The sequence below is a fragment of the Sinocyclocheilus rhinocerous genome, unplaced genomic scaffold, assembly GCF_001515625.1.
Source record: "Sinocyclocheilus rhinocerous isolate Xijiao unplaced genomic scaffold, SAMN03320098_v1.1 scaffold453, whole genome shotgun sequence".
NCBI lineage: Eukaryota > Metazoa > Chordata > Actinopteri > Cypriniformes > Cyprinidae > Sinocyclocheilus > Sinocyclocheilus rhinocerous.
The window spans coordinates 558,836-578,835 of NW_015655565.1; the positions used below are offsets into that span (position 1 = coordinate 558,836).

General features: G+C 38.0%; 1 protein-coding gene across 2 annotated transcripts in view; it reads left to right on the forward strand.

Annotated features, from left to right (window-relative positions):
* LOC107718393 (pre-mRNA 3'-end-processing factor FIP1-like) overlaps nucleotides 1-20,000 on the forward strand; it is a 33,932-nt gene that overhangs the window by 3,502 nt on the left and 10,430 nt on the right. For both annotated transcript variants that reach the window (XM_016525450.1, XM_016525449.1), the window contains exons 3-13: nucleotides 2,126-2,171; nucleotides 2,295-2,368; nucleotides 2,527-2,576; nucleotides 3,343-3,435; nucleotides 3,558-3,685; nucleotides 4,929-4,972; nucleotides 8,513-8,612; nucleotides 8,696-8,828; nucleotides 13,360-13,411; nucleotides 17,143-17,204; nucleotides 18,399-18,603. In XM_016525450.1, the coding sequence (XP_016380936.1) occupies nucleotides 2,126-2,171; nucleotides 2,295-2,368; nucleotides 2,527-2,576; nucleotides 3,343-3,435; nucleotides 3,558-3,685; nucleotides 4,929-4,972; nucleotides 8,513-8,612; nucleotides 8,696-8,828; nucleotides 13,360-13,411; nucleotides 17,143-17,204; nucleotides 18,399-18,603 (987 nt within the window). The remainder of the gene's footprint in view (nucleotides 1-2,125; nucleotides 2,172-2,294; nucleotides 2,369-2,526; nucleotides 2,577-3,342; nucleotides 3,436-3,557; nucleotides 3,686-4,928; nucleotides 4,973-8,512; nucleotides 8,613-8,695; nucleotides 8,829-13,359; nucleotides 13,412-17,142; nucleotides 17,205-18,398; nucleotides 18,604-20,000) is intronic.

Below are 20,000 nucleotides of genomic sequence, written 5' to 3' on the forward strand. Positions count from 1 at the left end.
TGTGAAATTACAAATGGCATGAAATTTGAAAGTATAACAACTGAAGGTGTATGAAACGTCAGTCAATAAAGCATTTTTTTTAACAATGGCACTTAAAGTTTTTGTGAATGAATGAAAATGCATAATTTTCAATGAAAAAAAATCTTAGAGAGTGTGGGCTGCTTCTGGTGCTTGGATTTGGACTTCAATATAATGATGTCCAAGTTTAAGAATACACTAGAAGTTTTTTTTATGTATTTTTTTTTTCTATATATATTTAACAGCATTAACTTACACTGAAATAGCCTACGTCTTCCTTCAGGTAGATTGAATGTTTTCCTACTATGCTAACTGTCCTACCTAGCAGCCAAAAAAACAGACCGGCCCACCGGGAATCCTCCGATTAGCCAATCCGGGCCTGTAAGATGCTTAAAAATGTTTATCTAAGTCTTAATGAATGGATGCTTATCCAAACTTGTGTAGACTACACAGTTCACAACTGCATGGAAAAAGGCAGAAAATATAGAGTACAAACTGGTGCAAAGACCTTAGGTTTAATTATTGCAGTATTTTATTGACATCTTAGCTTTAATCAGGCAGGTGATTTATTAATCTTCTCCAAAATGTCGCTTTGCCTTTTTTAAAGCTATTTGAATCAGCTCTTCCTCATATTTGATTTCATTTGCATTTAGAAATGTACTTCATCGGCATTTACTTTAATACATGGCCCCAACACAAACACATACACAGTTCAACTCTCTGCAGTCTTGGGATTTTCTGCTTCTGGCAATGTCAGAAACTTTCAGGTCACTTTAGCCCCGGCCGCTTTTGCATTTGAAATGAGAGTTTACAAGACCTAATCGTGTGCCGACTCAGAATGAGAGAGGCTGACACATTTATTTCCTGTTAGGGCAAGTAGTGTTGTACAAATGAAGCGTGTACATTTAATGCCCGTTTCACTGCTTAGTAATGACCATACGTGCACATTCGCGGTATGTGACATGTCTTTGCCAATAGACCTCTTTGCAAAAAAGCTCCCAAAGTGGATCAAGCCACGCGTGTCTGATGGAACTGGATGCTAGTTAAATTCAGCATTGGATGTGCCCAGGGCTAATACAGTATAAGGTCCTCTTATGTGCTCACTGGAGTAGGAGTGAGAAGGAATATTAACCATTGTTTTATTCCTCTGCTTCCCAACATTGTGTAGAGATGTGTTAGCTGCTTCTTGGAGCTGACACAGCGTTTTTTATGGGTTGGATTGCTTCACCTTCATTAGAGTCGGGGCAAAACTCAAACCCAAGCGAGAATTTTCCCTCACACTGCACTGGCCTTAAATAAGCCTGATGAGCCGCAGTGATATAGGCCTCTCTTAAACTAATGTATGCCTGCTGCTAAAGATGTGCTTGTAAATCGATCCCCTTCATTGCCCATATTTGCTGAGTGTAAAAGCCTTTTTATTGTTCTGTAGCATCAATTAGTGCATGTGATTAAATCAGACAGACAGATGAAACTGACAGGAAGTCTGTGCATCCAAAGGAAAATGAAGTTTCTTCTGCAGAGCACACACCTGGGGCCAGTTGCATAAACTGCTTAGACTAGTCTTAAAAAGTTAGTCATCTTTTTTTTTTTTTCTTCAAGACTGGTCATAATTTTTTTAATTCAGTTACAAAAAGGTAGATTGATCTAATTTGAGTCTCAGAAGTACGACCAATTACCCCTTGTCTAGTTGGTGAAACTAGTTTTTAAGACCCAGACTTAAAATAGTGGCTATGTTTATGCAACTGGCCCCATATCGCACATTTTTTTTTTTAGGTGTAGTATATAGTAAGAAATCTATTTCTGTAATTTTTGTCTATTCAGTTTAAACTGATTTAATGAAATATGGCACTAAAATAATTAAATGAATTAAAATTTAAATTTAAAATAAGAAATAAAATATTATTATTATGCTTCAAATCACTTTTTATGTATGTTTTTTCCCAAACTGCCATTTAGTTAAATCCAATTTATATCGTTCCCTAGTTTGAAGATGTAACTGAATCTGATTATTTAGGCCTATGTGATCATTTAATTGACACAATATTGTACAATCTAATTGGTTAATTATAAAATCCATCATATATAAACATATATCTCACTTCTGCAGTGCTCTGATTGGTGATGTTGATGGAGTGAGTGGACTCAATTACCAGGTGCTTGTTTTAGCAAAACTTATTTTAAACTTTTTATTTTATTTTATCTATTTCGGTTAGTTGTGATAATGTAGGGTGTTCATTTACCTTTACAAACAGCCATTTTGTTTTTCCCTCACAAAGGAAAGTGAATCAGACAGTGATGATGATGTCTGTGTGACCATCGGTGACATTAAAACAGGCGGATCTCAGGGCTCGTGAGTAATTCAGTCAGAACTTGACAATTTTAGTTATATATGTCACCGTGTCAAGTCTTCTCATTTCATACAGAGATACTGATGACATCTTAAAGTATTCTGGGTCTAATAAATTGCTATAATGATACTTAATGGTCTGTTTGTGGTTTACTCTGTAGGTCATTTGGTTCTAGTTCCATTAGTCTGAACATAAAGACCTCTGTATCAGGTAATAATGATATTCATTGCAGTACAATCTATTTTTAAATATTTGCTCATTATAATTGCAAACATTATAATTCCAAAGTAACATAATTTGGACGTTTTTGACAGCATGGTGGGCAGACAAGTAAATAGTCTCATTTGATTTTCTCAGTTTTTGCAAATATTGTAATGTTCTCATGCTGAACTCCTCCACCCTATTACAAATATATGTTTATCAATAATAGAAAATAATGTGGCTCATGTAATTAGTAGTTCAACCTCCTGAGGTTAACGTTTTCTGAATGAAGAATTTCCTTTCACTGACCATTAATTTGATAAGAATTTCCTTTCACTGACTATTAATTTAAAAATGAAATTACTTCACATCTTAGCATCCCAATCTCAATCCCTATTTTGTACCCTGTTGTTATTGTAATAAAAATATGATATGGAGCTATGTCCAAAGAGATGGAGAGACTATCACGCCTCCTATTGCATTACACAGAAACACTGTAAAGTGACATTCCACCTTTAAAATTAATTTAAATTATTATTATTAAACTTATAGACCATTTCAATTCAAAAAGTTTAAATATTTCCAGAGTATTTATAATAAAATACATATTCTATGTCTTATATTTCTTATATTACCATCATGCATTCCTGAAGGAAGCTTAAATTTAAGCCTGACTGAACTGTGCTGCTGAGAATCCCTTTAGGATATTCCCCTGGGTTTGGTTTAATATGGGTATGGGAATCCAGCCTCTAAAGTCTTATCTGCTGTGAGTCAGGCTCCAAGTCCAGAGGGCTGGATCTGGATGCTGAAGGCAATGTCCTGCAGGTGGATGTGGAGTCCTTTGAGGAGAAGCCTTGGAGGAAGCCAGGTGCAGTTGATTGCATTAGGATGTGCGAAGTGTGTGTGTGTGTGTGTGCGTTAGTCTACCTCAGATTCAAATGTACCTTTTTCTCTAGTACAACTAACAGCGTGTGTTGTGTATAAACGCAGGTGCAGATCTGTCTGACTACTTTAACTATGGTTTTAATGAGGACACCTGGAAGGCATACTGTGACAAACAGAGACGACTACGCATGAGCCTAGAGATCCTGAGCCTGGGGTCATTAAGCAAAATAATGGTACATTTAGCATAAATAAAATATGCCCTTCTATCATGATGGTTCATACTAAGATGTTGATAATGAGTTGTGACAGGGCATTTACTGCTGTTTCAGACTTGATAGCTTTGTTCCAAAGTCCAGTGAGCTGCCTACAGTAGCTGCCTACATAGACAGCTGGCTTCTAAGGGAGCTTCCTTACTTTCGTGAAACCTCAGAAGTGATTGATTTGGAGCACTCATTATGTATTCTATAGTAATTGTACAATACAATCGTACTGTGATCATGGATCTTAGCTAGTTTTATTGTATTTAAAAAAAAAAAGTAATTCATTTAAACAAATTTATCATCAATACAGACGCTGCATCCAGTGTCTTCATCCGCCATGTTTTCTCACTGATGCCCTCAACCCGGAAACTTAGGACTCAAAGAAAATATGAGTTTCCTACTCATAATTGCAACTTTGAAGTGGTGTTCATGTGCACTCAACTCATAAATATAATGTTTTTGACATGACTTGAATGCATCATGAACGATTTGCAATTGTTTCCGACAGTTTGACATTATCATGTTGCTAAGCTAATGGCACAGTAATAAGCTCTTATCCCAGATAGCACACACACGTCTGCAAGATGTCTGTTAAAGATCACTTCATCTGGAAAGCATCTGCTGTGTATAAACATCTGATAGACTTCTTTAAGATGTCAGTTTAACATACATACTAAATCATAAACATCTTAAAGACATTTTCTAAACGTCTATTTGACATCTGATAGGAAACGCCCTATAGACGTATTGCGGATGAGAAAACGCACGTCTCGATGTACGTGTTCTATCAGGGATAAGCAAAAAAAAAAATTATAGCAGACAAATATTTGGCAAAATTTAATTTTTTTATATTATATATTTATCATAATTTTATGTTATTTTGTTTTGTGAACCTTTCTTTTGCCTCGTCTGCCAGATTTTTTATTTTTTCCACCGAGCTCAGTGCAGATCATTCTGGGGCTGCATTCACCACATGTGAAAATGCCTTAGAATTTGGCTAAAACAAGATATCTTAGGAGGAGGCAACTAACTGCATTCATAACTTTTGGAACACCTTTTACTTTGGAAGTGCCTGCGGCGACTTAAAATGCTGCTTCTGTAGGTGGCTCATGAGTTTTTGGAACACTTGTGTATGTAGAATGAGTGTGTATACATATAAATGTGTGCTCTCTCTCTCTCTCTCTCTCCCTCTCTCTCTCCCTCTGTCTCTCCCCAGGTTCATCAGAGTTCTAGTAGTGATCTTTCAGAACACTCAACCAGGTACATCAACCCTTTATCAAACACATCAGTATGAACCAATCAAACCAACCAACCAACCCATACACACATATTGCACACATTTTACTTCTTGGAACAACATAAGGGAGAGTATATGGTAACAGAATTTTCATTTTTTGGTAAACTGTCACTTTAAAGGTGACATATCATGAAAATCTGACTTTTCCAGGTTTTAAGTGCTATAATCAGGTCCCCGTGCATCTACCAACCAAGGAAACGTGAAAAAGTTTAACCCAGTAACTTTGTTTTGGTAAGCCTTTTTATGTGGCATTTTCAAAATGATATAATAAATGATCTGTGGAGTATTTTGAGCTGAAACTTCACAGACACATTCTGGGGACACCCGAGACTTATATTTCATATTGTAAAAAGGGACATAATATGTCTCCTTTAAAACACTGAAAATGGCCAACATTTTAGTTTTTAAAGGGTATTTGGCTTTAGTCCTAAAACAATTTAAAAGTCTTTTTAAGTGTTTTCCTAGTATAGTGAATGCAACAATCTCCTTCCAAACTCAGTCCATGCACTGATGCATATTATAGGCTATAATCAGCCGTCTGTAAGCAGTCATTTAAATTGATTAAATTGATCTTAAAAGGTGTACCAATGAAGCAACTTATGTGATGTCAGAGAAGGCCAGTCAGCCTTTACATACAAAGTTCATTGAGTTAAATAAACTGTATTAAGAATCTGTAATGAAGAGGAAGAAGAATAACTACAGTATACTTGATGTCATTTCTGTTGCTGTTTTTTCTATTTTTGTTCTTGAATCATCTCGTGCAGTTGAATTGTTTGGCGCAAGGGCAGTGTAGCACTGTTAATGGCTGCTTATTTAATATGCGTGCTAGCCATGTTCCCAGTAACAGCATCATTACATGATAATGGCTTTCTGCTGTTGTCCCAAATGCTCTGTACTCATATTATGATCCCCGTATACGGGTTAAATTTTTTCTTTTTTTCCACTTGATTTCTATCAGCTCTTGTTTTCTGTTCTCCCCTGAAGAAAACATCCTGACTGTTGAAACCTATAATATTTCACTATTATTTTTCTATGAGACACAACACAAATACACACACGCCACGGTTCAGTCCTGGTGGTCCAGACTCTCTTTGGTCCTGGGCAGGAGTTAGCGGGGGTGATTTTTAATCAGCCATTCCTTGAACCTCTCCTCAATCAGTTAAAGGTTATGCGTCGCTCAGGGGGACGTGTATGAAGCGGAGCGTTCAAGGGTAAAGCAACAGTCCGGCTTTCATTATTACACATACACGTACAGACAGGATGCAGGAGTCAGTCACAGTACGCCCATTTAAACACAGAGCATGAATCAAAAGGGTCTTAACAGAGATTGTCATTCGATCTTGTTCAGCCCCATTAAAATGCAATGTTTTTGCACTAAAAAAGTTCACATGAGTTCATGTGCATATTCAGGTACAGCTTGACTGCATGCTTCATAAATGGGACTTACTTAAAGTCAGCATGATTGAATGCATGTTATTGACCTTATTGTGAACGATTCATCTATGTTTTATTTTTTAAAACAGTTTTGAAAACGTAATTTTTAATCAAAATGTCATGTCTGAATCTTCTGGTAAACGTCAGACTTCTCTCTGGTGATGTACGCTGGGCTTCTCCAATCATTTAGTCCTACACCCCTGCAAACATATGTTCATCTGCCTCAATTTGAGTGCAACGCACACATCTAAAAATCCCATCAACAACTGATGCATAGAACCAAGTCCTTTCCCTATGTTATATTATTTGAGGTAATCTGTTACACTCGGCTGTGCATCACAATACAAAAGAAAAGATGTCACTACTTCTGTTTCATCGTGTCTGTGTGTTTTATTGTTCATACAGTGATTGTTTACAATAGTGTTTTGGACATTCTAAGAAAGTTCTTATTTTGTCTTTCACAGAATTGCACTCAAAAAATTTTGTTCATGTTGCACTGATTGATATTGAGTCGTATTTAGCTTAAACTGACACCTAGTTGACAAGTTTTTGGTACCAATGCTACAAACTTATATTTGCAGTTAGCCATGATTAATTTATTCCACAAGTGAAAGCATCACAAGGGGTTTAGCAAGATAAAGTGAGTAATATTCAGCTGGTCATGTGATCTCATAATGGCTGCCTTCATAAGTCGACCCTCTCCATACACAATAAAACAACTTTTGTTAAGCTACAGATATGATGGAAGTTTTAGGCCCTGTCCTAAATGACACACTTCATGTGCACTTGTGGCTTTGCAGACTTACAATGGCTGCCACATGCAGGCTGCCAATAGTTTCTGTATAGGGTGTCCCATTCGTCACGTTAGCTTTCAGAAGAGTGCTTGTGAACACCTCCTTTGTGGCCGCTAAGCACCCTCGATGCGCACTTCTGCCGATGCCACACCGCAAGGCCGCAAGAGTTTAGGGTGCTATTTGGCAGGGCCTTAGGTTAGCGAACAAGATTTATTTTTTTTATTTTTTTTATTTAGTGTAAAACATTTTTAATGAGGGAAAATTACTGAATGCACCTTTAAAGAGATAGATCACCCAAAAATTAATCATTTACTTACCCTCATGTCGTTCCTTTTTTCTTCTGTGGAACATAAAAGAAGATATTTTGCTAAATGCTTTTTTTAATCCATGCAATTGCATCAAAACTGTTTAGTTACCAACATTCTCAAAATATCTTCTTTTGTGTGAGTAAATGATGACAGAATTTTTATTTTGGGGTGAACTATCCTTTTAAATGGAGAAATCTGTCTAAAATGTTTACTGCATGACGTACATTGCTGAGATAAAAAATACAGATGAGAGCAGACTGCAGAGCCAGGGCTGGGGTGTGAATTTTTTGTGTACCTTTTTTATAAAATCATAAGAGGGTAGCACTTAAATCCACTGTTGTGTCTGCTGAAAGTAGGTGAAACACCAGAAGTGTGCCAATTTAAGGCTTTTACATTTGTGTGTGTGTGTGTTTTTCCCCTGTAGTTGACTCTGTTCCAAACTTCACCAGCAAAGACAGGAAAAATAAGAAAGACTTTTGCAGACAAGCTGGCCGTGTTACTTAGACTCTTGAATGCTTGCTTTCATGCAGCATGCATAATGTTTAATGCAGCATTAATGTGCTCTGTTCTATCTGATTAATTTTTAGTGACTGAAATAGGTTATTGCCTAGTTCATTTGTGCATTACTGAGAGTATTTGTAGCCTTGTTTCAGGGGACTTGAAGATTTATGAATGGTCACGACTACCACACATTCGCGCAAGCGTATGACTGCTGTGTGTACATGAGCTAAAAATATTGTCGAGCACATCAGAGGAGATTTCCCAGATCAGCAGGAAAATAGCATTGACTGAGATTGTGTGCGTTTGTGTATGTGCCAAGTGTCCTATAGTGCAAAAACAGAACCAGGATATTTTGTGTTCATTAAATGGCTTGTAGTGTGCAGCACACATTTCATCCTCCTGACTCACACATATGGACTCAACATAATGATCCGACTTTGATTTTTGTGTGTGGGTGTGAATGCAGGAAGTCGAGTGGTGCGATCAATGTTATCGGAGGACAAGCAGGGACCATCAGTCGAGTGGAAGGCAGAAGACGTCACAGCGCTGATGAAAATAACATCCAGGTGTGTTTTTGCATGCTTGATGGACACAGAGTGAATCGCTGTAAATAGTAGAGTACTGATCTCGTATAGCTGTGTGATTTCAGGTTGTTTCAGAGCAATCCTCGGACACAGAGCTATCTTCCCCAAAGCTGTTGCCCTTCTTTCCTCCCAATATCCCACCTCCACCTTTCCCTCCTCCCTCCATCAGCACCACACTCCCCCTCATACCACCACCTGGTAAGTGAGCTCCATGCTGTACACTTATGCACACTCACTGTATCAGCAGAAAAGGGACGGGCCTGTGCTGTGTAGTGACGTAGTAGCATGTGAATGTTACGGCATTGCAGGTTTTTCTTCAGCTTGTCCTTGAGCAAAACTCTCACTTTTAATAGTTCCAAAATCAAGCAGAACACATCTGACAGTGACACAGTGCAGCATATTAACCAGCTTATTAAATGTAAACCAGATTATTCTCATAACCAGCGGGTCAATCCTCATAGTACTCATAGAGATTTTAATGTTATGTTCCAGAATATATTTGCTTAATATATTCTAATAATAATTTTCTTTTCAAAAGTTTGGTAAAAAAAAAAAAAAAAATTTGCACTTTTATTCAGTAAGGATGCATTAAATTGATCGAAAGTGACAGTACAGACATTTATAATTTTACAATATATTTATATTTAAAATAAATGCTTTTCCTTTAAAACTGTCAAAAAACAGTTTTTTAACATTAAGAAATATTTTTTACACATCAAATCAGCATCTTCTAAAGGATCATGTGACACTGAAGACTGGGGTAATGGCTGCTGAAAATTCAGCAGTGTCATCACAGGAATACATTTTATTTAAAATATATAAAAACAGAAAACAGTTATTTTAAATTGTAATAATACTTCACAATATTACTGTTTTTACTGTATTTTGGATCAAGTAAATGCAGCCTTGGTGAGCATAAAAGACTTCTTTTGATCCATGAAGCTGGACGTTTCCTGACTGAAGGCCGGCACTCTTTCAAACAGTCCAAGGGAGGTCAAAGGACATGTTGATATGTTTTCATTACACTGCATTGTACATATAGCCAACCATAGGGAATTTGTGGTTGCCATGACAACATTTATCCAGGATGTGATTGATTCACACCCATATTGAGCGACCTGCTGTCTTCTCCTGGTCTGAAGAGATCCTAAATATCCTAAACACATGTCTTATTATTGGTCTACTTAAAACATAAAGGTTATTTTTGCCAAGTATGGTATAGCAAACAGAAATTAATCTACTTCTATTGCCCCATGAAGTAGTTTGTTAATGTGTTTTCACTGTTAAAATATTGCACACTAGGGCTGTGATTCAGAATGCAGTGAAATGCCCCATGATGCCCCAAAATGCTGTGTGCTTAAGGTTCAAGGTTAGAGTTCAGGTGCTAAACCAGATGAGCTGCAGCAGCTGTGTTTTTCATTTGACAGTGACTAAATATTGAGCATGCATGTGTCTCTGTAGGAGTCTGACAACATATGCGCTTGAGCTGGTGTGTCTGTATCCAGGTGTGTGTAATTCTCTCCAGGTTTTCCTCTGCAGCACAGGCCTGCTGGCTGTCAGTTTGCCTAACTTCCTGCTCAGATGCTGCACCTCCACACTTTCAACAGAACGTCTATATTTGAGCTCTCTTAACTCTACTCCTCTTCTGCTTCAAAGCCTCATCAAAAAATCGCCTTCTGCCAAATCCTACCACCCCTCCTCTGGCCCACTCAGACCTCTCACTGACAGACTCACCCATCATCCCGTTTTTCAGGACCCACTCATCCTTTTTAATACAGTCAAAATATCAAACTTCCTCCACAGGCCTAGCCTTTGAAGTTCAGCCTATAATCCAGAACAGGCCTTTTTCGTTTTATCATAGAAGCCCACCTCCCCATCTTTAAGTTATAGGCCTCTCTATTTTTGACTCACTCCCCCTGCGGATATCGCTGTCCCGTTACGTCCACGCTGTTCCTTTTGTGTCATTAATGTGCTGTGTGTCACTAAAAATAGCTCAGGGTGGGAAGAATGAAAAAGTGCCATGCTAGCAGAATCGTGGCACTGAAAATGTGCTGAATGACCCAGCTGTGCTGAAAGAGAGAGGGGAAAAAGATGGAGAGAGCCAGTTGTTAGGAATGTTTTGATTAAATGAGGTTGTGGAGGAGTGAGAGCTTTTTTTTCATTCAAATCATAATGTTAACGACAGATTTGTTAGGAGAGGGTTTGTATTTTACATTTTTGTACTGATAGTCTATATATATATATATATATATAATTTTTTTTTTTTACAGAGAGTCCAGGGATCCACTTTGATTCTTTTAGAGGACATTAATGGTTGTAAACATTCATAAAGTACCTTTAAGCACCCTTTGCACAATATACAGTATCTTAAAAAAAACACACACACACAAAAGCATACTTATCATGATACTGTATGTCAACTCTGTCACACAAAAAAATTTAAAGAAATTTTGTTCATTAATTCATTCAGTTATTCATTGTAGTAAATGTATATGGTAAGACTATAGAGTAAGGTTCTATACTTTAGCATTATTAGTAATGCATTGGCATAACATGAACTAAGAATGCACAATAATTTACAGCATTTTTAAATTTCAACGTATACACTTCAGATTGTACATATTCTGTATTTTGAACAAACATGAATTAACAAATTTTTAAGATTTTTCAATGTTTTTGAAAGAGGTTTAATACACTCACCAAGGCTGCATTTATTTGACCAAACCTGTAATATTAAGAAATATTATTACAATTGAAAGTAACTTTTCCATGTTATAATATATTTTCAAATGCAATTTATTCCTGTGATGACAAAGCTAAATTTCCAGCAGCCATTACTCCAGTCTTTAGTGTCACATGATCCTATAGAAACGTATTTGAATAATGTTTATGTGTGTGTGTACTTTTAAATATATATATATATATATATATATATATAGACCAAGATAGAACTTTTTGGCCTTAATTCTAAGCGGTATGTGTGGAGAAAACCAGGCACCTGTCCAATACAGTCCCAACAGTGAAGCATGTTGGTGGCAGCATCATGCTGTGGGGGTGTTTTTCAGCTGCAGGGACAGGACGACTGGTTGCAATTGAGGGAAAGATGAATGCGGCCAAGTACAGGGATATCCTGGACTAAAACCTTCTCCAGAGTGCTCAGGACCTCAGACTGGGCTGAAGGTTTACCTTCCAACAAGACAATGACCCTAAGCACACAGCTAAAATAACGAAGGAGTGGCTTCACAACAACTCTGTGACTGTTCTTGAATGGCCCAGCCAGAGCCCTGACTTAAACCCAATTGAGCATCTCTGGAGAGACCTAAAAATGGCTGTCCACCAACGTTTACCATCCAACCTGGCAGAACTGGAGAGGATCTGCAAGGAGGAATGGCAGAGGATCGCCAAATCCAGGTGTGAAAAACTTGTTGGATCTTTCCCAAAAAGACTCATGGCTGTATTAGATCAAAAGGGGGGTTCTACTAAATACTGAGCAAAGGGTCTGAATACTGTGACCATGTGATATTTCAGTTTTTCTTTTTTAATAAATCTGCAAAAATGTCAACAATTCTGTGTTTTTCTGTCAATATGGGGTGCTGTGTGTACATTAATGAGGAAAAAAATTAACTTAAATGATTTTAGCAAATGGCTGCAATATAACAAAGAGTGAAAAATTTAAGGGGGTCTGAATACTTTCCGTACCCACTGTATATATATATAAACTAACCTTAATTAACAAATGGTGTAAAGAATTGATCTTGATACTTTATGCATTATCTAATGTTGACAAATTGAAGCTTTTTGTAAAATGGTACCATATATTTGACATTTATTTTTTTGTAGCCTGTTTTGTCCCATTGATCAAAATACACACTGCCAAACTCATATGACACAGAAACAGTGTTTGGAGCATCTATTAATGTGCACTACAAGCAGATCTGTGATCTTACTGAACTGTTCTAGAGCTTGCAACAGATCTCTGACATAAATTAGCATAGCATCCACAGGCAGACTGAAAAAAAAGAGTAGTTTAGGGCATAGTTCACAAAGTACATACTTTCATACTTACTTTTAAGTTTCAAGGACAGCACAGATGATTTGCGAAGCTCTGTGTGAGTGGATGCATGCATTGGAGGGGACGCTGCATTTCTGCCTCGTTCTGTGTTAGCCAGATCTGCGTGATTTCTGTGTTCCTCAAATTACTGTTTTTCTTTTAGCCTTTTTTCAGTCATTTTTGTTGTCGTTGAAAACTGTCTTTTGGAGCTGGCTCCCATCAGGGGTCTGTGGAAAAACAAAAGGGGGATGGTGCCCAGATGTGCATGAATGTTTGTGAGTCTGTGGCTAAGTGTGATCAAAGCAGATAAGTGTGTCTCAGCCATGTGAGGGAGAATGTGTTTTTTGGGGTGCTGCGAAGGCCCATTTGTTTCACACACGCGTTTAAGGGGGGTGTCACGGTTAGCGGGGCAGTAAAAGTTGCAGGCCACTGTGTTTGTTGAATCCTGTCTGGATGTGTCATAAACAGTGTTGAGTCATTTGAAGTCAGGACATCTGGACATGCGCACACAGACACAAACATGCATTTTCTATAATAAATGAAATCATATGAAGACATTTGAAAGAATTTGTACTGCATGTACACTTATGATTTTAATATTCCTCATTTTTCATGCTTATAATTTTAATTTCACCATATCATTATTCACATAACATCTGTTTATGCCTGCCGTTTCAGGTTTCCCATTACCTCCCGGGGCCCCCCCACCTATGATACCACCATTAGATAGGTAAGTGTTCATGTTCAAGTGATTTTTTTCTTACTGATTGATTGTTATGCATTATAGCAGGGCTTGTGTATGAAATATGGATCATGTCTGTATATATGTCCAGGTTGGTGTTGTATAGAAACTGGAGAGAGAGACAGAGGAGATGTAGCAGAAAGAGAAAGCAAGAACATAGCAAGTCACTACACAGGCAAAAGAAGGAGAAAAAGAAAGACAGAGAAAGAAAGGGAGAGAGAAAGAGGTAGAGCTTGTGAAAGAGACTTAAATAATGCTACGTCTTTGCAGAACACTTGAGTCTCAGAATGCCTGAATATCAGTTTATATTCAAATGAAGTCAATGTTCGAGTGCCAAAAAACAACCCAAACAGCACATGCAAATAAATGCTACTACCAGTGGGCACAATATTTTCTTATAGCAGACTGTTATGTGGTAAATTGTCACTACCAAAAGGAAATATCACATAAATCTGAGAAAAAAAGATATGTAAAAAGTTATGTAAGTTTAAAAGTTATGGGGCTCAAACATTCAGTGTCCCTCATGACAGAGATGACTGACTCTTCTTAAAGCTGTGATTGGCAGCCTTCATGGAGTTTATGGGACAGTAAATCTAGGCTGCAGCTACAAAAGCTGTATCAGAGTCATTACTTCTGTCTCAGTTCCTGCCTGCAGTATGTAGGGCAGCTCATCAAAGTTTCACCCCAGACTTATAAGAAGAGAAATCAAGACAAAAGCACTAAACTGCCATCTGCTTCAGTTAATCCACTGTGACTGTCTTTCTTCCATACACACAGAATTACTTATTCAGTTTGATCCAGCTCTTTCAGCTTATCCCTGTGCTTGGAAGCTGTCAAACGTGTGTTTAAGGTGGTTAAGTGTGTGTGTGTGTGTGTGTGTGTGTGTGTGTCTCTTCTCTTCGTAAACATACTTATTTGCTTCTCAGCTCTGTCTGACACTGTAACTTATCTTCTAAGGACTAAGGTACGGTTAAAAAGCCTTCCCTCACCCAGTCAAATGCCAAATAAGGCAGAGAGAGAGACACAGACAGGGTGGCCATGTTTGTGCCTCCGGCCTCCTGTTTACAGGCATCCAGAACTAACTCCCCATCCATCTATGGCTGCGTTTACACTTGGCATTAACATGCGACCTGTATCCAGATGTTGTCCACATACACATTGAAAAGACGAAGTGTAAACGCGCTTCTGATCGGAATGTTATGCGATCAACGTGTCCTGGTCCAGAGGTAGTCGAGGGCGCATTGTGATCGGATCTCAGTGTAATGTAAACGCAATCCAGCCATCGTGTCTGCATTCGCAGGTCGACATCACGCAAAACGCCGCCCCCTCTCTCCCGAACTGTCAGAAGAACAGAGCGCTAGTGAGACTCGTACATTTATTTTGATTTGTAAAATGTCCCGCGACTGAAAATAGTTTTCAAAAGAAAACCCACCACTTCAGGTTGACTTTGCACCGCTGACTTATTTAAATATTGCGCGGGAAATACAGATCCGAACGGTTATCCAGATCGAGAAGTCAGCTGATGTTGCCAAGTGTAAATGCGCCGTGTCCTGATTGACTGATGATCCAATCTGCTTGATCAGATCACGGTGATCGCATTTTAATGCCAAGTGTAAACGCAGCCTCTGCCTCATACTCTTCCTCCCTTTCACCCCAAGACAAACAGCCAAGTCTTGGCCTGTCTATCTCCCCCCAACTTTATTTCTAGATTCAATCCCCCTCACAGTTTGACAGGCATCATCATCTGCAGAACATTTGTGTGGTTCACTGCCAGTTGTTTTAAGGCTGCAGGGGAATCATGGCTACACAATATATACAGTATCTCACAGAAGTGAGTACACCCCTCACATTTTTGTAAATATTTTATTATATCTTTTCATGTGACAACACTGAAGAAAGTGTATATATAGGCTAGTATTATATATAGTAAATAAAATATATTAAATAAAAAGAAAAAAATCTCTGTCTCTGTTGGCGTTATTTTGTTATATTTTCATCCTCTTTATCTCTGTTTCTCTCTGCTATTTTTATACTTTTTTTCACCATCTTCTGACCCAACTCCCTCAATTTTTTTCCCCATTTCCTGGTCCTTAAGTTTTATTTTTTCATACTTTTTTCTGTTGTTTAAATAATGGTTCTTCTCACATCTCAGTCTCTCTGCCAAGTCCAAACATCCTTGAAGGAGTTTCCGTTCATCCGAACCCTGCCAACCAAGGACTGTATAATTCATGAATCACTTCCTCTCACACCATCATGCCAAAAAACTCACTTTTCTTCTTTTTCTGTCCTCTCTGTCACGTTCATGCTAATTTTTCACACATAAACATCACATGCTGGGAATATATAGTACATTTAAAGGGTCCTTATACAAAGCCCTGAGGGACACCTCAGAAATAGTGCTCTCTGGGACATCATTTTAAAAGCACAACACCTTTCCTTCTGCTTTAAATTTATCATGCTTTGGCTCTCTAGTCAACAAAAAGAATCCACAGTCCATGTTTAGGAAGTCCATTTTCCATAACTTTTTAGGAAGAAACAGTAATTTTATATTGAAGGCAAATTGCTTTCAACATTGGGTTTGAATAGATGTCTTGAGACTTGGCATCCACATCCATTATAACTCATTACTTGTCAGCAATCCCTCATCACATGTTGTGGAATATCAATAATAATTGTGTTGTTAATACGTTTACTTACGAGAGCAATGTGGAACAGCCTACTGGATGGGCAGCATCTTTGCACAGCCATTACTGTGAGCCCATTAGGGTCAAATTCTGCAATGATTAGCTGTCTTAATGAGCCAGGCGCTAATTAAGGCTTACCTCAGGAGTGAGATGAGACTGTAACTGCGAGATCATCTAACATTGATTATCATAAATTCCTCCTCTCATCTCCTTTTGTCTGCTCTCCTGTGTATATACATAAAGCAAGAGTGAGGGGATAAGACATACTGAACATGTATTGTAGTTGGCTGAATTTAAAAGGGTTAATAAGCAAGAGAAAAGAGGAAGTGGCATAGAGGAAGGGAGAAAGACAAAGAGAAAGAGAAACCAGAAAAGCAGCATGTTTCCCAGAGATATTAGTAGAAACAGTGTACTCTTAACCAACACCTGACCACAAGGAGTCCTGTTGGATGCGATTTCTCTTACACACAAACTTAACTTCTACTCCTGCAGAACGCCCCGGAAACGGGGCAGGCAGCCAGGGTTTATGGATTACCAGTGGTGTGTTTGCCAGATCTGTATCTCCTCACATACTCACACACATAGTTACACACTGCTGGCACGTTACCGGGCGCATGCTGCACTTTGAGTTAATGCCAGTAACATCAAACAATGAGGAAATTGAGCTCTGAAACAGAGGAACGTCTTTTGATCATTGTGAAAAGTTCTGTTTACCCCTTTTTTCCTTTTCCTTTTCCTTTTTGCCTATTTTGTTGTGCTGCTCTGTTTATTCCTCTCTCTTTGTTGTTAGTTAAAAATAATGGGGTCTTGCTTTGTTCATAAGGGTCAATTTGGGCAAAGTAAATCATATTGCATACATTACAGCACCACTTTTTCCTGAAAGAGAAAAACTAAGGGTCAGATTAATGTGTATGTGCATCCATATGATTTTAAGGAAAACAAATCAAACTATTTTAAATATTTAAAATAGAACCTTTCAAAATAGCAGATGATTTAACCACACTGTCAACACTAACGTTATCTTTCTTATTACAGCAGTGGACGTTTGGCGGGAGGCTATGATCGACGCTCAGCTACACCTTACCCCTTCCCTGCAGGTATGAACATTGGAAGTTTATGAAAGATATGCACTACACCAGCAATCTTGGGTAAAACTTAGTTATGAATACATTTTGTTGAATGATTGCTCTAAAAAGCCTAATCACCTTTGGTTCTATGCCAGTTATAACCTAATAGCCTATAACCTAATCATAATTTTTAGCGATTTAAAGATTAGGCAATACATTTTTGACTTGGGAAATGAAATATACTTGCTTATGGAACAATTTGAGTTTTCATTGGCTCCTGAAGTATGTGTGTGTGGGAAAGGAAACCTCGTTTTGTGTATGTGTTTTAAGTCTGTGTTTGACTTTGATTTCCTTGTGGATTTTCCAAACATCTTGTAGCGAATAGTGAGAAAATATTTAATTTGGAACCTGCAATTTTGTGTGTCTTAATTGGAGCATCCAACGTCCTGGACTGCCAGTAAAAAAAAAAACGAAAACAAGAGTTTCTGGTCACACAAACACAGCCAGACTGCCACACACGTCACAGAGCTCTGTACATGTGAGGATGCATGGGGAGGCATGCGGTTGGTAGAGACTACAGACAGCAGAACTGCATACAAAGTGTTAACATACTCAACATCCTCTCATCATCACTACACACCCACAAACACACACACGTCCTGTTGAACTGTAGAGGGATACGTTTCCAGCCACTGAGCATAGAAATGCACTGCAAGCATTTCCACTGCAGTCCAGCACACATCATTATTGCAGGCAGAGGTTAACAAGGACATACACACACACAGAAAAATGAGCATGTCAGAAAATCTGCTGTGGCCTTGTTAACCTCTGCATGTTGTAATGATTTGGGCGTGCTCAAGAGGCTAAAGCAGTTATTGTCACTGTGAGCTTTCAGTGATTGTTGTATGCATGTTTGTGTGTAAAAGAGAGGCAGAGAGAAAGCAATAGCTGTTATAGTAAAAGCAAGCTGTTATCCTGCCATCTGTCTCAAATGTGCAGTTTAAATATTCAGCAAAAATGTGCTGCATAAAACTGGTATGCCTTTTGGACAGTGTTTTTAATAGCTTTTATTATTTATGTAAATTCACTATTGTAAATCATTGTGTGTGTGTAGATAGATAGATTAATTATATATTTATTTAATTATATATTATTATTATATTTAATATCAATAGATATGTATTTCTATCTGCTTCTTAAATAATTTTGTTTTCTTTTTTCCAGGTGTGTATACACCTGCGGTCGGCGTGGCTTCATGGTCAGGTGTGATGGACAGCAGCAAGGCGTGGGAAAACTACACCCGTCATAACAAAGAAAGGGTGAGAGAGAGAGCCAGAGAAAGAGGACACACGAAAGACCGAGAGCGGGAGAAAGAGCGGTATAGAGAAACAGATCGAGAACACAGCCCCTCCACCCAAGACCACAGAAGGTAGGACAGCCAATTAACAGTCTCAATATAGCAAGGTTAATTGGACGTTTAATTGTAGCTGTTTTTAAGATCTGTGCAATTGTTTGACTTGTGTCATTCTAAACCAGCATTACTTCCATTCCTCTGTGAAACACAAACTAGAAATTTGTAGCCAACTGGTTTTTCTTTTTCCATGCAATTAGCATGTTGCACTAGTTGCACAGACTAATCAATGACGCATTAAGCTTGGCGTCGACTAGTCGCTGGATAAGAAAGATGCGCAACAGGATAAGAAATCTTTGAACTCCACTTTTACGCTCCGTTTCCAAACAGTTAAAATGACAAATAAATGCATACTCCGAAAGCGCTTCACAACACTTGTATGATTATACCATCTGGATGCTCGAAATTGAACGGAAGAATATACGTTTTAAACAGCTTATTGTACAGTAAGTTAATCGCCATTCTAATCTAATGCTCTGCTGCATTGTAGCGCACACACATAGACTACAGACAGTAGCACACAGAATCATTCAGTAGCGCAACACTCTTCTGTGATTTCTCAATAAAATAGCTTAGAAACTGAAAAGTTCTAGCATATATTTCTTAGTAACTAAAACCCACAGCTTCACTATTAGTTGAGAGATGCCTGCAGGTAGAATTATTTCACACGCGCAATTGCTCTCTCATTAATGCATTCATATAAATGTAAATGTAAACGTTACTGTGCTACTTTATCTGTATCTGATTTAGAATGAGCAGAAATCTGTGAGAAATATAACGACCCGAAGACAAAAGAACTGATAAAAATGATCTGTTATAGGAGCAATAGCCATGTGGGCAGCGCTGTGTCATATGTTATAGCTGTGCACAAGATGTTCGAGTCTCAGCTGAAGGTTCAGGCTTATTTATTCATTAATGACGTCATCAGCAACTAGTTGACGTCGACTCAACTTTCATAAATGTCAACTTTAAAAAATCTGAAGTCGTTCAACCAACTAGTCCACAGCGTGTGTAGAGCTTTTTACGCTTCAAAAATGAAGCAAAAGAATCATAAAAGGGTTTTATCAGATGTGTTATATAACAAGTCTTCTGAAGCCGTATGACAGCTTTTTGTGGGAAACAGACTGAAATTATTCACTGATAATGATGATCAGATCATTGAGTGATTTAGATTTTTTTTTTTGTGAACTGAAACAACATATTCATCTAAAAGACCAAACTTAACAACAAATGAACTCTTTCAAAGCTATCATGTAGCACCAGAAGAAGTGAAATAGAGTCATATGGACCATTTCTATGGTTTATTTTAGGGTGCTTTGCATCTGTTTTGAAGCTTGGCAACTTCAGTTGCCTTTCATTGTAACTTAATGCAGCAAAGGGGCAGTCGTGGCCTAATGGTTAGAGAATCGGGTAGT